Source organism: Pteropus vampyrus, unplaced genomic scaffold (assembly GCF_000151845.1).
Source record: "Pteropus vampyrus isolate Shadow unplaced genomic scaffold, Pvam_2.0 Scaffold191, whole genome shotgun sequence".
Classification (NCBI taxonomy): Eukaryota; Metazoa; Chordata; class Mammalia; order Chiroptera; family Pteropodidae; genus Pteropus; species Pteropus vampyrus.
In genome coordinates, this window is record NW_011888972.1 from 1,245,686 (window position 1) to 1,263,331 (window position 17,646).

At 39.4% G+C, this 17,646-nt stretch overlaps 1 protein-coding gene and 1 pseudogene across 12 annotated transcripts in view; both read right to left on the bottom strand.

Annotated features, from left to right (window-relative positions):
- The window catches only part of EDA (ectodysplasin A), a 283,804-nt gene extending 270,325 nt beyond the window's left edge, over positions 1–13,479 (bottom strand). For all 12 annotated transcript variants that reach the window (XM_011371457.2, XM_011371456.2, XM_011371449.2 and 9 more), the window contains exon 1: positions 12,845–13,479. In XM_011371457.2, the coding sequence (XP_011369759.1) occupies positions 12,845–13,240 (396 nt within the window). In that variant the 5' untranslated portion in view covers positions 13,241–13,479. The remainder of the gene's footprint in view (positions 1–12,844) is intronic.
- Positions 1,373–1,491, bottom strand: LOC111746492 (annotated as a pseudogene).
- Positions 13,480–17,646: the final 4,167 nt, after the last annotated feature.

The following is a 17,646-nucleotide window of genomic DNA, read 5'->3' on the forward strand; positions in this document are numbered from 1 at the left end:
TATATAGAGAATCATGTCACCCGCAAATAGTGACAATTTGACTTCTTCATTTCCTGTTTGGATGCCTTTTATATCTTTCTCTTGCCTGATTGCACTTGCTAGGACCACCAATGTTATATTAAATAACAGTGGCGATAGTGGACAGCCTTCCCTTGTTCCTGATCTTAGAGGGAAATTTTTTTAGTTTTTCACCATTAAGCATAATGTTGGCTGAGGGGTTGTCATATATGGCCTTTATTATGTTATGGTACTTTCCTTCTATATCAATTTTCTTGAGTGCTTTGATCAGAAATGGATGCTGTATCTTGTCAAAGGCTTTTTCTACAACTATTGATTTGATCATATGATTCTTATTTTTTAATTTGTTTATGTGGTGTATCACATTAGTCAATTTGTGTATGCTGAACCATCCCTGTGCCCCTGGGACGAAGCCCACTTGATCATGTCATATAATGTTTTTTAGTATGTTGCTGTATTCGGTTCACTAGTATCTTAAGATTTTTGCATCTGTGTTCATGAGAGATATTAGTCTGTAGTTTTGTTTTGTTTTGTTTTGTTTTTTTTTGTGGTATTTTACCAGGTTTTGGTATCAGGATAATATTGGCCGGCCTCACAAAATGAGTTGGGAAGTATTGCCTCCTCTTCTATTTTTTGGAAGAGTTTGAGGAGAATAAGTATTAAATCCTTTTTGAATATTTGGTAGAATTCACTGGTGAAGCCATCTGGTCCTGGACTTTTACTTTTTGGTAGGTTTTTGATGATTGTTTCAATTTCCGCACTGCTAATCAATCTATTTAGATTTTCCAGTTCTTCATGATTCAATCTAGGAAAGTTACATCTTTCTCAGTACTAGTGCTTTCTTCCAGGTTATTAAATTTGGTGTTATATACTTTCATAGCATTCTTATATGATACTTTGTATTTCTTCAGTGTCTGTCATAATTTCTCCTTTCATTCCTGATTTTATTTGTGTCCTTTCTCTTTTTTGTTAGTGAGTCTAGCCAGAGGTTTGTCAGTTTTATTAATCTTCTCAAAGAACCAGCTCTTTGTTGCATTTACTTTTCCTATTTTTTTTTGTTTCTTTTCAATTTCATTCATTTCTGCTCTAATTTTGATTATTTCTTTCCTTTTCCTGACTTTAGGCCTCATTTATTCTTCCTTTTCTAGTTATTTTATTTTATTTTATTTATTTATTTTATTTATTTTATTTTATTTTATTTATTTTATTTATTTTATTATTTTATTTTATTTTATATTTTATTTTATTTTACTTATTGTTTTTAGGTGAGGCAACCCTTGTTTGACTTCACAGATTGCAAGGACCTTGTCAGCTTACAATTCCTTATTTTTTTTTAATTTTTCATTTTTTTTTATGCCTATAGCACTTGGTCTTCCTAGGTGGTCTCCCATCCAAGTACTAACCTGGCCCAACCCTGCTTAGCTTCTGAGATCAGACAGGATTGGGCTTGTTCAGGGTAGCATGGCTGTAGACTCTTTTCTAGTTTTTTTTTTTTTTTTTAAGATGAAGCACTAGGTTGTTTATTTGGGCTCGTTCTTGTGTTTGGAGGTAGGCCTGTAATGATATGAACTTTCCTCCTATGACTGCTTTTGCCATGTCCCAAAAGCTTTGATATGTTGTACTATCATTATCATTCATTTCTATGTATTTCTTGATCTCTCTTTTTATTTCTTCTCAGTAGTATGATGTTTAATCTCCATGTATTTTTCAGTTATTCTTCAGTAGTATGATGTTTAATCTCCATGTATTTTTTGTTCTTTCTGCTTTCTTTTTACAGTTGATCTGTAGTTTCAAAGCATTATGATCAGAGAATATGGTTGGTATGATTTCAACCTTCTTATATTTGTTGAGGCTATCTCTGTGTCCCAGCATATGGTTAATCCTTGAGAATGTTCCATGTGCACTAGAGAAGAATGTATAAGGTGTTTTGGGATGAAAGGCTCTGTAAATGTCAATTATGTCCAGTTGGTCTCATGTGTCATTTAAGGATGTTATTTCCTTATTGATTTTCTGTTTGGATGATCTGTCCATATCTGACAGTGAGGTATTTAGGTCCCCTACTATAGTAGTGTTTTGCTCTGTTTCTCCCTTTAGTTCTGTTAGTAATTGCTTTATATATTACGGGGCTCCCTGATTGGGAGCATAGATATTAATAAGTGTTATGTCTTCTTGTGCATGATTCCCTTTATCATTATGATGTGTCCCTCAGTATCTTTCTTTACATTTTTTATTTTGAAATCTATTTCATCTAATATTAGTACCGCTACTCCCGCTTTTCTCTGAATGCCATGTGCTTGAAATATCATTTTCCACCCTTTCATTCTGAGTCTATATTTGTCTTTAGAACTGAGCTTTCTCCTGGAGGCAGCATATGGTTGGGTTTTGTTTTTTGATCCAATCTGCAACTCTGTGCCTTTTATTGGTGAGTTCAGTCCATTTACATTTAGGGTGATTATTGAAATATGAAGTCTTCTTATAGCCATTTTCTCTTTTGCTTTCTGGTAGCTCGGTGTTTCCATTGCTTTCTTGTCCCTGTGTTTCTGTTTTCTTTATTTTGGTTGGCTTTTGTGGGTTTCCACTCTGGTCCTTCTTGTTTTATGTTATATACTTCAGTTCTGAATCTTTGGCATGTGGTTACCATTACGAATATGTAAAGGATAGTTTTATATATACAATCGTCCCTTTTCTTCTGAGCATGCCTTATCTCCATTCCCCTTTGTGATCTTTGAATCTTCCCCTTTTCAGTCATTATTTTCTCAATTTGTCTCTATGTATGCAGAATGTTCATTACTATCTTGCTATAGCAAATCTCTTATTTCAGGCTTATGATGCCCCATTCCTCTGCTTTTATCCGCCTGCTAGTCGCCTTACTCCTAATTATGTTTTTTTTTTGTCATTTTGTTTTAGGTGAGCTGACCCCTTCCAGTATTTCCTATAATGCAGGCCTCATAGTGGAGAATTCCCTCAATTTTCGTATGTCTGGAAAGGTCATTATTTCTCCTTCATATCTAAAGGAGAGCTGAGCTAGACATATTATTTTTGGCTGGTAGTTCCTTCCATTTAATAGTTTGGATATTTGATTCCATTCCTTTCTGGCTTGTAAGGTTTGTGCTGAGAAGTCCCATGATAATCTGTTGGGTTTTCCTTTATAAGTTACTGTTTTCTTCTTTCTGGCTGCCCTGAGAATTCTGTCTTTGTTGTTGATTTTTGATAACATCAATACAAAGTATCTTGGTGAAGGCCTTTTTGGGTTGAGATAATTGAGTGTTCTGCTGACTTCCCAAATTTCAAGCTCCAGTTCATTCCTTAGATTTGGGAAATTCTCGTCCACTATTTGTCTGAAAATGCTTTCTAATCTCTGCTCCTTTTCCTCCCCTTTGAGAATTCCCATTATTATTGTTTCCTCTCCTGATATCAGCTAGTTCTTGTATTTCTCTTTCATTATTTTTCATTCTTCGCTTTCTATCTTCTTCTTTCTGATTTCTTTCTTGATTTCTGTCTTCGATATCACTGATCCTTTCCTCCATTTGGTCAACTCTATTTCCCAAGCTTGTTATTTCATTTTTCAACTCTTGCAGTGTGTTCTTTATCTCCAGAAGGTCTATTCGGTTCTTTTTGAGGGTTTCAATCTTCTTGCTAAAGAACTCATTCTGCTCATCTAGTTGTTTTTTCAATTCCAGAAATTGTTGATATGATTCATTTCGGATCTCACTGAGTTTTTTTGGAAGTACCATCCTGAATTCTGTCATTTAAGTCACATATTTCTATGTCTGTAAGCTTATTTTCTGGAGATTTTTCTCTTTTTTTTTCTGAGATGCCTTGTCACCTTGGTTGTTCATGGTGTTTAACGGACTATTGTTCCACCTGGGCATTAATGAAAATGTTTTCTGCTTTTTTTTCCAGAAATATTTATTATATCATGGTCCCAAGTCTGTTGCAAAGAAGGTTTTTCTTTTGGTTTCCAGTAGGAGGCATCTAAGCCTCTTGGATTTCTGCTTTATATAAAATCTTAATAATGTCTTTTTTTCCTTATAGATGTTTAATCACGCTCGCTACCCTCAGTCTCAGTTCCTTTCGGTGTTAGTGACAGTTTCGGTAACATTTGCTCAGATTCCCCTGGGGCTCCGCAGAGATCGATCTCAGAGGGTATGGGGGGAGGGGCCCCCTGGGTTGGGGGGTGGGGACTGCGGCTCGGCCTCCGTTTTGCAACTGTGGCTGGTAAAAATCAACTGTTGTTTTTCTGCCCTGATGACTGGGCACTGCCGCCGGCCGTGTGGAGCTCACAACACTCCCAGGAAGGACTATTCAAAGAAGTCGCCACACCTTCTCCCCTCCCCCTCCTCCTACAGGTAGCTCCACCAGCTGCGAGAGGCAGTTTTTTTTATTTCTCCCAGTCCACCACGACACCCAAGGTTCTGACCTATGCACAGATCCCATGCTCAGACATGCTGGTGTGATGGTTGGGTGTTTTGGGTTTTTTTAGATGTTCAGCTTATTGTTGTTTCAAGGGAAGAGATCTGGGGACATCTCTCACACTGCTATGTTTCTGACATCCCACATTTTCTTTATTTATGTATCAATGGTTATTTAGAGTCTTTCCACATTTTGGCCATTGTGAATAATGCTGCAATGAACATGAGAATACACAGATATCTCTGAGATCCTGATTTCAATTCTTTTCACTAAACACCCAGAAGTAGAATTAGTGGATCATATGGTAGCTCTATTTGTAATTTTTTGAGGAAACTCCATACTGTTTTTGATAGCAGCTGCAGCATTTTACATGTTCACTAACAGTGTACAAGGGTTCAAATTTTTCTATTTTCTCACCAATATGCGTTGTCTTTTTTTGATAGTAGCCATCCTGATAAGTGTAAGGTAGTATCTCATTATAGATTTGATTTGCATTTCCCTGATTAGTAATGTTGAACATTTTTCATATACATGTTGACCATTTAAATGTCTTTTCTGGAGAAATGTCTATTCAAGTCCTTAGCACATTTTTAAATTAAGTTATTTTGCTATTGAGTTGTAAGAGTTCCTTATATATTTTGGATCTTAACCCCTTTTCAAATATATGATATACAAATATTTTCTCTCATTCTGTAGGCTGCATTTTCATTCTGTTGTCTCCTTTGCTGTGCAGAAGCTTCGTAATTTGATATAGTCCCACTCATTTATTTTTGTTTTTGTTGCCTGTGCTTTTGGTGTCACACCCAAGAAAAATCACTGCTAAGATGAAATCAACATTATGAAGCTTTCCTCTGTTTTCTTAGAATTTTACAGCTCCAGGTCTTAAGTTTTCAATCCATTTTGAGTTGATTTATGTGGAAAAAGTTCCAAATTCATTCTTTTGTGTGTGAATATCCAGTTTTCCCAACACTATTTGTTGAAGAGACTATACTTTCTCCATTGTGTATTCTTGACGTCCTTTTCAAAGATCATTTGACTGAACATACATGGATTCATTTCTGGGCTATTCTGTTTTGTCTATATGTCTGTCTTTATGCCAATAACATACTGTTTTGATTACTATAGCTTTGTAATATAGCTCGATATCAGGAAGCATGATGCCTCCAGTTTTGTTCTTATTTTTTTGATTTTTTTGGATATTCGGAGTCTTTTGTGATTCCTTACAAATTTTAGGATTGTTTGCTCTATCTCTGTGAAAAATGCCATTGGCATTTTGATAGCAATTTCACTGAGTTTGTAGATTGCTTTGGGCAGTATGGATATTTTAACGGTATTTAATCTTCCAATCAATGAACACTCAATGTCTTTCCATTTCTTTGTGTTTTTAGTATGTCTTTTGCTTCCTAAGATAAGTTTATTCCTAAGTATTATATTCTTTTTGGTGCTATTGTACATGGGATTGTCTTCCTAATTCCATTTCAAATAGTTCATTGTTTGTATATAGAAATGCAACTAATTTTTGTATGTTGATTCGGTATCCTGCAAATTTACTGAATTTGTTTATTAGTTCATGTCATCTGCAAACAGGGACAATTTTAATTTTTCTTTGCTGATTGGACGTCTTTTATTTTTTCTTGCCTAATTCTTCTAGCTTGGACTTCCAGTACTTCGTTGAATAGAAGTGGTGAGAGTGGGCATCCTTTACTTGTTCCTTATGTTAGAGGAAAAGCTTTCAGTTTTTCACCATTGAGTATGAGGATAGCTATGGGATTTTCGTATATGGCCTTTATTATGTTGAGGTACTTTCCTTCTATTTCTAGTTTATTGAGAGTTTTTATCATGAAATAGTGTTAAATTTTGTCAAATACTTTTTCTGCATTTAGATGATTATGTAATTTGTCTTCTTTATTCTGTTAATGTAGTGTATCGTATTAAGTGATTTTTGTATTTTAGACCATCCTTGCTTCCCAGGAATAAATTCTACTTTGTCATGAGGTATGATTCTATTAATGTGCTGTTGGATTTAGTTTGCTAGTATTTTGCTGAGGATTTTTGCATTTGTATTCATCAGGTATATTGACCTGTAGTTTTATTTTCTTTTGGTTTCTTTGTCTTGCTTTGCTATCAAAGTAATGCTGGTCTCAAATGAGTTTGGAAGTGTTTCTCCTCTTCAATTTTTTTGGAGGAGTTTGAGAAAGGCTAGCATTATTTCTTCTTTAAATGTTTGGTACAATTCACCAGTGGAGCCATCTGGTCCTGGTTTTTTCCTTGTTGGGAGGTTTTTGATTACTGATTTGATCTCCATACAAATTATAGGTGTGTTCAGGCTTTTAATACTTAATGATTTAGTATTGGTAGGTTGTATGTTTCTAGGAATTTAACCATTTCTTCTAGGTTATCCAGTTTGTTGAAATATAATTTATTCATGGTAGTCTGTTATCCTTTTTATTTCTGTGCCATCAGGTGTAATGTCTCTTCTTTCACTTCTGATTTTATTTGTCATCTACCTTTCTTGTATTTATAATTGTTTGCCACTTTTGTTTATCTTTTCAAAAAAACAATTCTTAGCTTCATTGATTTTTCTACCTTCTGTTTATTTCTGCTTTAATCTTTGTTATTCTTTTCCAACTTTGGATTTAGTTTGTTCTTCTTTACCTAGCTCCTTGAAGTGTAGAGTTAAGTTGTTTATTTTAGATCTTTCTTCTTTTTTAATGTAGGCATTTATTGCTATTAACTTCCCTCTAAATACTGCTTTTGCCACAACCCATAAGTTTTGGTATGTTGTGTTTTTGTTTTCATCTTGAGGTATTTTCTAATTTCCTTTTTGAAATCTTCTTTGACTCAATGGTTGTTCAAGAGTGTTAATTTCCAAATATTTGTAAAATTTCCAGTTTTTCTTCTGCAATTGATTCTAGTTTCATTCCATCGTGTTCAGAAAAGATACCTGGTATGATTTCAGTCTTCTTAAATTTGTTAAGATTTGTTTTGTGACCTAACATTTTATATTTTCTGGAGAAAGATATGTATGCTTACAAAGAATGTGTATTCTGCTGCTGTTAGATGGAATGTTCTGTATATGTTTGTTAGATCCATCTGCTCTATACTGTTGTTGAAGTCTTCTGTTTCCTTACTGTTTTGTCTAGATGTTTATCCATTATTGAAAGTGGGATACTGAAATCACCTACTGCTGTTCTACTGCTGTCTATTTATCTTTTGGTTCTGTCAATATTATATAATGATAAAAAGAGTCAGTCTAACAGGAGGATATAACTTGTATCCTGTTAGACTGACTCTTTTTATCATTATATAATGTCCTTCTTTGTCTCTTCTGATATTTTTTGCCTGATATAAGTATAGGTATCCTCGCTCTTTCTTGGTTACCATTTGCATGGACTATCTTTTTCTATTCTTTCATGTTCAGTTTATCTGTCTGTTTTCTTAAATCTAAAGTGAGTTTCTTGTAGAAAGCATATAGTTGGGTCTTGCTTTCTTCAATTCAGCCACAGTATTTCTTCGACTGGGAGAGTTTTATCTATTTACATTTAAAGTAATAATTGATAGAGAAAGATTTAATATTGCCGCCTTGTTAGTTCTTTCTTGTTAGTCTTCAGATACTTATATTTGTATTCCCTCTCTTGCTGTCTTACTTTGTGTTTTATTGATTTTTTTTATATTGATATGCTTTGATTCCTTTCTCTTTTTCTTTTGTGTACTTCTATAGGTATTTTTGTGGTTACCTTGAGGCTTACATAAAATACCTTGCAACAGTCTATTTTAAGCTGATAACAACTTAAGTTTAATTGCATACAAAAACTCTACATTCTAACTTCTTCCCTAAACACTTTCTTTTTTGTCATATTTGACATCTATTCATATTATGCATCTTTTAACATATTTTAGTTATATTTTTGATACTTTTGTAATTTAACTTTCATACTAGAAGTAAAAGTGGTTTATCTACTACCATTACAGTAATCCTGCATTCTGTATATGTCTATATATTTACTTTTACCGAGTTCCGTATGCTATCATGTAGCTGTTTAGTGTCCTCTGATTTCAAGTTGAGAGAGAGGAGAACTAAAAGCAAATAAAACAAAACATCAAACGATACATTACAGAAAGCTTTTCGCACCATCTTAGAGGTAATATGGTTAGGGCTCTCCTCCATTTCACTTTCTAATGATTCTAGAAACCAGTGAAACATTGCCAATGAAACTATTTACTCACCTTCACATAGCTGACAATTCACAGGGTTAGCAAGACCTGAAGGAAAACAGGCCTGTTACATAAAGAGAAAATGTCTTTGTTTTACATAAACATCTCCAAAGGCCCAAAATAATATTCAACTGAACAAGTGTTTAAGTAATCTAACTATAACAAGCACTGTGTCAGGTATTATGGAAAAAGACTAAAAAGAAGGCAGATTTCTGAGGAGTTTGCTATAAAGAAAGACATAAGATTTATTAAAGAAAACAACCATTGTAACTCAGAATGATCCCAAGACAGGATATGGTGGGTGGGTTGCAAGCATAGAGTTGAGAGAGAAAATGGGATAGGTATAATGGAGTCAGTTGATCAAAAGCCTTGAATGTTACATTGAAAAGTCTAGGTTTAAATCTATAGAAAACTATTTTATCTGGATCCCACTCCCCTAAAAAAATCTCGGATATAATGATTCCTAGTTATTTTCTTGATCAACCAGCCTTAATAAATAATGTCAACTCTGAATACACTAATGTTCTATCTAGTTAAACCAAGAGATGTTTTGTGAAAACTTAAGGTTGACTTCTGTGACATCACCTCAAGTAATTAGGAATATATTCCAAATATCTCCAACAATCACCCCAAAAAAACCCTTATTAAACTACCCATGCATATTGTTCTAAATACTTTCTAAACTTTAGAGTTTCAGTTTAGATGATCTCTTGTGGCAATCATTTGAATGAGATACTATTCTTATTTGCCTCCTTCTCAAAATAATCTTTCAGGCATTAAAAGATATCTAATACTTCACATAGTGTCCGCCTATAGCACACTTTCTAGTTATTGAACTAGATAGTTAAATTATACCAACATATTAATCTTAGTCATCTCTCTAATGGTTTACCAGACTTTGATTATATGCCTCCCTCAACCTCCATTTCTTTAGACTGAAAAAAAACAACAACAACAACTAGAAAATCTCTCCATCCTTTTGATTAATTAAATTGGGTTTCTGGATATAAATCTACTTTTGGTCTTTCAAATGAAAAAGATAAGGGTTTTATTTTGTCATCATTTTCAACACCCTTCCTAATGATGCCCACCATATTCTTGCCTTTGAGGACTACAATCACAACTGGGCCAACTTCTTCACAAAATGGTCAACAGTGATTTTTATTTTATTTACTCTAGCAATCATAGTGTGTGTTGTCTAACTCAGAGACTGATGAGATGTTTCTCTTGGGACCATCTCCAGTGAATATCAAGATCAATCAACAGGTACTCGGCTACTCCAGCTGAAGGAAACAGTTATGATTCCAGGTCCGAATGACCGTCTCACTTTTTATCATCAGCAACTATATCCCCACTGGGGAGGCTTTTCGATAACAATTCCCTTAGAGAACTTTGCTGATCTCTCTGGCATGTACCCTGGCTGCCCTAATTTCCTTCTAAATATCCGGTTTTAAAGGTTTTTTAATTGAGGTATGGCATACATATATCTTCAGTGATTTCTAGATCCCTTTCTTGAGTCATAACTGAACCCATCATACCATAAACTTGGAGAGGTTTGAATGACGTTGTACAATAAAGTACTTCTGACTGTTCTGCCCACTTGGTCTCCTGAGATCTTCCTGTAATTTATTCTCATCAGTTTGCCTTCACTACTTGCATATAAGCTGGTGAGAAACCTTAATGTTCTACTCAATGAAGGATGTGTTATTTTTATCTGTCTTCCTCTCCACCTAAGAGTTGCTGTAACAGCAATTGTCTGTGTAGGAAAACTAAAATATAAAAGTATGACCTACGTGGCCAAATCCTACAAGGCTATTTACTTCCTTATTTATGAATCATAATCTGTCAGCACAACTTAGAATCTTGACTGTCAGCAGATACTGCAATTAAATGTCCCTACAAAGCCAGCAGAGGGTGCACCAGGGCACTAGAAATTTTACCCAAAATGTAGCAATATCAATTTAACTCTAATAACCAATCAGCTTCTCTCTCTCTGTCTCTCTCTGTCTCTCTCTCTTTCCGAAAACCAATATCCTCAAGATAAACTTAGGTTGAATCTGGGCTAAAATTCCTTCAAAGCATATTCCAATTCTCCTGAAAGTGAAGTTCAGGAAGAATGACTACATGGTTAAACTTAGTCTGGCCAAAATATAGGTGGAGTAGACGAAAGTGATGCAGATCTGAGGCATCTAATTTGTAAAAATTCTGCTATGGAGATCCACCCCACTCCCCCCAAAAAGGATCTGGGAGGTAGTATGCTATAGCAGAATGAGCACTGAACTGGAAGTCAAGAGACCAAATTCTATTCTAATTTTCACCAATGCTGTTTCACCTCAGACAAGTCACTTCTCCTCAGAATCTATGTGTTCACCAAGGAGATCAAACAAAATGGACCCATATGGCCCCTCACAACTGTAAAAACCTCTGATTCCAATTGATGTCAGCAAAAGTAAAGAGCCATTATGCTTTCTTCTACTGCTGAAAAAGATTAAAACAGAAAGGCTAAAGGACAGAAGATAGGGAGCTTTAGTTATGCTAGACAGACTGTTTGAAGTGCTATGCAAAGAATAGGCAACTAAATGCCATTACAGACCTGTGAGAGTCCTACATCACCACAGAAGCCCTAGAGTTCAGTTGTCCCGCTATTCCTGTGTATAAACATAGGTCTGTCCATTCTGAATGCCAAAAAGCCTTGGCTTGCATTTGATTAAAGAAGTTCAATTCCTTCATCTTCTCACAGAGTATCAATGTTCACATGTTAAGTATTTCTAGTGGGCAGTGGACAGATAAAGGGAGCCAGAATCCTAGTTAATTATCATTTAGCTACAGTGTTTAAAGTTTCAACTGTAAGAAGCATGTCTACTGATTCTCTTCTTTGATAAGCTGTTATATGAGTTGGAGTGTGCTAGCAAGACATTTCAAGGCTCAGGGCAACTTTATAATGCACATTATAGAAAACGTATCTGTCCTAACATCACAGTATTATCATGAATGTAACACCAGCTTAGGATGGGTGGTGAAACTAGCACAAATATTTACATAGTATGACAATGATGCCGGATGAGGTAAGTGTAGAAAACCTGGGTCCCTCACCTCAAGGAACTTATTTGCACAACTTGACCTCTTTCCCAAGAAGAACACATTTACTATTATTTTTTAACCATCTCAAAAGGATTTTTGGATGCTTCTCTTAAGTCTTACATAAGACAAAATATGGAGGTCAAGAGTATCCTTACTTTAAGTGCACTAAACTATTTGAATAAAGAGCAAAAAAAAGTAGAAAACAAATATGAAAGCTAATAGTTTGCTAACAAGAGCATAAACATCATAAAGATTGCAAAAACATCATAAAGATTGCAAAAAAAAAAAAACCTGTCCTTGAGAGATTACTCTTGAGTAATTATTCCATCAGTAGTTTCTTGTTCTCAAAGCAGCAGCAGTGAAGACACTTCACACTCTACGTCTCCATCCCACTGCCCCAAAAGAGTGTTAACCGGCATGCAAAGGGTGAGTTTTATTTCCCTTTCGGATTTTTAAAATTGCTCTTCAGAAGTTGTCTAGCAAGACGGCATATTTCTACCAGAATTCCTCAGGGGCGCTGATCCTCACTAGAACACCGAGGACAACCAGTCTCAAATTGCAGGTAAGTGTGAACAAGCCTACGTCCTGGCCAGTGCACAAGGATCCGCGATGAAAATACGATTAAAAGTTGTTTCAACGGGAGTGGAGCAGTTATTACAGCTGTTTACAGCTCCAGCTCCAAGGGAGAATCTGCTAGTGCTGGCATCAGCTCTGGACACGACAAAACAAGCACCGCGGGCAAAGGATCTCACCCGGAGCAGAGGGGCCAAGCAGCCGCCGTTAGTCCGCCAGAGGGGCAGCGCCGGCACCCCAGCGCCGCGGCCCGGCTGGGAGCGCCGCCAATTTTTCCCGAGGCAGCTTGTAGCCGGGGCGGCGGGCGCAGGCCGGAGCTCCCACGATCAGGGGTCCTAAGGGAGTCTGGGGAAGCTGAGCCAGGGACCGCGGACAACCTGCCCCGGGGCAACCCCTCTCCTGCTCACCCACTCCTTCCCTGGTCCTGTCCTCCAACTTGGCTCGAGCTGGCCAAGTCCTCTCCAGGGCCCGGTGGGGGAGGGCCCCCACCCTCCCCGTGATGGGACGGGGCCTCCCCCGCCGCCGCCCCTCCTAGGTGACTCACCTGGTGCAAGTCCTGAGAGTCTGGAGGGTTTGTGGTTTCTCCCGGTTCTAGCGGTTGCTGCTGAAGTGACGGCTGCCCGAAGTGGCGGGCGATGGGACCGTCAGGGTCGAGGCCACCGGGGCTGCTCAGGGTGCCAGAGGTGCCAGGGGTGCTGGGGCCGCCAAGGCGGGACTCGGCTCCCCGTTCCCGCCGCAACTCTGAGCGCAACTCTAAGTAGCAGCACAACGTCAGCAGGTGGAGGGCCAGCGAGAGGCCAAAGAAGCCCAGGAAGAGCCGGCAGCTGTTCCCTTCGCCTGCCCGCGCCGGGGCCCCGCGACAGCCACAGCCCTGGCTCCCCCGCTCCCGTGGCGCTGCCGCGGGCAGAGGCTCCCTGCGCTCCACCTCGGGGTAGCCCATGGCCTCCGGAGACGCCCACTCTCTGAGGCCCGAGAGCTGCCGCGTCTGCCTCAGCCGTTCACGACCCCTGACAGGCGGCTACTGTCCTGCCATGGGCTGGGGGCTGCAGGGACCCGTTCCTGCGCGACCGAGGCTGGGCGGGACAGAGCAGGGAGCAGCCGCATGTGCAGCTCCACTCCGAGGGGTGGGAAAGGGAGGAGGAGGGGCGGGAGACGGGCGGCTCTGCCCGCCGAGGGAATGAGGGAGGAGGCCCGGGCCGACCCCGCCCCATCCCTCAAGCGGCTGCCGGGGCGCCCAACCACCGGGCCCGCCAAGCCTGGGCGCCCCGCCCCCAGGCGTTCCACCCCGGGCCTTCGGCCGCGGGGCGGGTCCTGGGGGCGTGTGGCTTTGCCTCTGCCTGGTGGCCCCACCCAGCTCTTGCCGCTTGCCCCGTTTCAGTTGGTGATTGCCGCTGTCGTTCGTGCCTGGACTCCGCCTCAATTTAACCTTTTAGCGCCAGTACGGGGAAGGGGAGGAAAGGACGGGGGAGGCCGAGAAGAATTTGGGAACCTTGCAAAGCAAAGAAAAGGAGGCAGAAGCTAGTATTAATAGAAATGTTTGCAATTAACTGCAGTTGCTAATAACCTCATCCAGTACTTATCTGTTGCTTTCAATCTTCAAAGCGGTTAACAGACGTTAAACTAATTAAAACAGTTCTGGGTTTGGAATGAGACCATGCCTGCTGTGTTTGCAATCCATTGGCGCGCCAAAAGTAAAGGAGACTCAGGAGCCAGAGAGCCAGAGTGAGAATGGGGTAGGACTGGGACAGCCTCACTCCTGGCGTGAGTCTGGGGTCTTAATCTAAGTGATGAAGAAACCACCTGTGGCAGGTGGAACCGAACCGATGTTGCCCCAGGGTAAAGCAGTCCCCCGGGGGTTCTTGATATGTTAATTCAACAACTATGTATCTATCCCTTTCCAATGTAGAAAGTGCTATACGAGAGACTCCTCAGCCAGTATGCTTTCTCGTCTCCTGCCATAGCTGGACTTCTGAGCGCATAACATGTACCATCAACATGAGCAAGTGGGCAAACTGAGGGCCAGAATGAGGTGGATTTTTACAAGGATGGTCCACAGAATGGCCAGACAATATTGGCATCTCTATTTGCAGGCAACTGTTCTGGGCTCTCCACCCCTCCCCTCCTCTCCCTGGAGTAGTCCCTGGGGAAGGTTCAACAAGTCAGCCAAATGTTCCAGATGTACACTGCTGCAACCACAGCATCTTCAGCAGCTGCACCAATCAGAAAAGGGTTCAGAGCAAAACAACAAAAAAGAGTGGCAAACATCCGAACAATAGACCCTGAAATGAAGGATGGAAAGGATTAGTTGAGTTACCACTGACAAGAGTCACTGGTCTGAGATAATAAAGAGCTAAATGACCATAGCAGGAGGAATATGTATGCTTCTTGGCCACTATGCACTCCCAGTCCCATGTTCTGAATAATTAGCAGTTTCCTTGACTGGAACAGGGTAGGCCTAAGACCTAGGCTGGTGGGAAAGAAGAAAAATAAGGGGAATACAAAAGAAGAGAAACAACGAAACAAACAACGCATACGGTGAGAGGTCAGTCCAGAGAGCACAGAGGTTAAAAACCTTAAATTTATTAGCCACAGCCAACTTTTCTTCCAGACACTCTGTGGCCGGCCTCCATGCTTCAGAAACGTCTTTCTATCCTCTCATTGGCTCTTACACATGAAATATCAGATTTGCAAAGAATACTGTCATCATGCAGATAAGAAATTTACAAATGTCATTTAACAGCTAATCTCAAGTACTGCTTGTTCAGTCTGAGGCTTCTAGATGCTAGGGGAACTGCCAGGCTGATTTACCTTAATTTCCATAACTCAAGACTATTAGAAAGAATGCTGGACTAGGAGTTAGTCGACCTGCCCCTGCCACTGGTTTGCCGGGTCACCCTGAGCAAGTCGCTGTGCTTTTTGAGACCTTAGTTTTTTCAACTGTAAAATGGGTAGTTTGAACGTTAACAGCTATAACATTGTGTTTTACCCGTGTCATCACTGGCTGTATTGATTTGCTTGCATACACAGTTCAAAGAGGCTGCCCCTTCTCCCTCTAAAGTGAAAACGGAACAAATAGCTCTCTCTTGGTAGTGGTGGTGGTGCTCAGGGATCTTACTAGTCTCAGCTTACCACGTTCTATCAGGCTTTTAACAGCTGACTGAGAAAAGCTGTTGCACCATTATCCTCAGAAGGCCTTACAAGTTGCATTTGGTTCCCCAGAGGAAAAATACATGGCTTTGTATGCAGTAGAAATATTAGAATGGGACAATTCAGTGAGGGGTGTATGTGGTGATTTTTAAAGCATTTTGGAGAAAAAAAAGTGTTTTCAAGTGTTACTTCAGTTACCTTCTGTGAGTGCATAAGTACCTCATCCTCTACAGAACAGGTCTCAAAATGATAGCCCACGACTATATCCAGCAAACAGATATGTGTTTGGTGAAATGTTGCCTACAACTTTGAGTTAAAAAATTAATTGCCAGCATTTAGAAATCAGGAGCTTTCACATTAAAAAATCTATATTTCCTGCTTCTCTATTAAAAAATCAGAAAACCTGGTAACACTGGATTCACATTCCCATACAGGCAGCTAGAAGTGCTCCCTTGAGAAAAGCAGGAGCAATCACGTTCCCACAGGCATCTCCACCTCTTCTAGATTCCATTATTGTCCTTGTCACTCATTTACCTTACTTTTCTGGCCCCATGTACTCTAGGAAACAAAATGATCAGTTCTTTAGCATGACCTATAGGTGCTTAGCAAATCTTTGTTAATGGATTAAAGACTGCAGAAATAAATTTTAAGCAGGGTTTTAAAGGCAGAAATGGTCTGGGTTTGATGGTTGGCATAGAAATATCTGCAGAAATCAATGAAGCAATGATAAGGAGATAAAAATTCTTCTTGCTGTAAGGGAGCAAGATGGCACAACATTAACAGAGAATATTCGTTTTCTTGCAATAAGGTCTTTGGCTACTCATGGGTGGCTGAGCATATGGGGAGGCTCTCACTTCATGAAGGGGAATTTTTCATTCAAAAATAGAAAACCTTGTTGCTTTCAGAATGTCATGTGCATCTATCTCCTGCAATGTGTGTCAGCCTCACCACTCAGGCCACCAAGTAGCCGAGAAATAGGCTGCACGGACCCATTGCTATATACCACATTGGGATCATATTAAAATTGCAGATTCAGTTTTGGGCAAGAGTAAGGCTTCAAGAGAATCTTTGGCATTGAGTGTCTATAGGTTCTTACATCCTCCAACAACTATGTGTGGCAGATAGAGCGGCCATTTACCTTTATTTAACAGAGGAGGAAACTGAAGCCCAGAGAGGCATAATGGCTTATCCAAGGTCACACAATCAGGATACCTGACTCTTGGCCTAGGGTTCTTTTTCCTTACTAAACTGTCATATTTGTCTATCACACTTATGTTTTCTATTTGAACTAGCCAATTTATTGACTGTGCCCATAAAATGCATTTCCAGGTCAGAATAGGGAACAGATTTCAGGATCTGAGCCCATGAGAGTCAGGCACTTTGGGGATCCAAACTTGGCTCTGGGAAAAGCAACCCGAGACAGGACTTGGAAGACTACAATTATAACAACTTTCCCAAATTTGCCCCAGCTACTCCCTACCCCACTCTCACTAGATTATATTGAGAGAATACAATTGGCTTTAGGTGGTTTAAGTATCCCATCCATTCAACAAATATTCACAGTTCCTGCTGTTTGCCAGGTACTGTTCTAAGTGCTGGGGATACAACTGTTGACAAAACGAAGAATTCATACAATCTACAATTAGAACACCATTTTTGAAAAATAACTGTTTTTCACAAATACAGTAGAATAGCAAAGTACCTTTAAATGGCCTTATCTCTTCTCCCACTGTACCTCTGAGCTGAGCCAGACTCACAGGCACACTCTTAGGGGTTGGGAAGTGACAGTTTCATGGTCTCCAAATATTGAACAAAAAGTACAAATGACTCCAAATCAAAGACATTCCTCTAAGTCACTCAGGAAAACTCGTCCTGTGCTAAGAAATGCAAAGTAAACAGCCTATTAGAATTTAAGCACCTCTCTTATCTGCTTAGCACTTGCTGATTAAAGTCCAGGAAAGGAATCTACAGAGTCTGGCTCCAGGAAGGTTGGGAAGCATGGAAACTTAATTCTAAGGTGAACAGTCAGTGCCTAAAGATAAGTGCCAAGTTGAACAGTTGAACCTGAGTCTTAGGTTATCAATGTCTAATATAGATGTGTGTGTATATATGTATGTATATGCATATATGTGTGTATATGTGTGTGTAGAGAAAGACACAGAGAGAGAGAGAAAGAGAATGAGAAAGTATGGGAGGAGG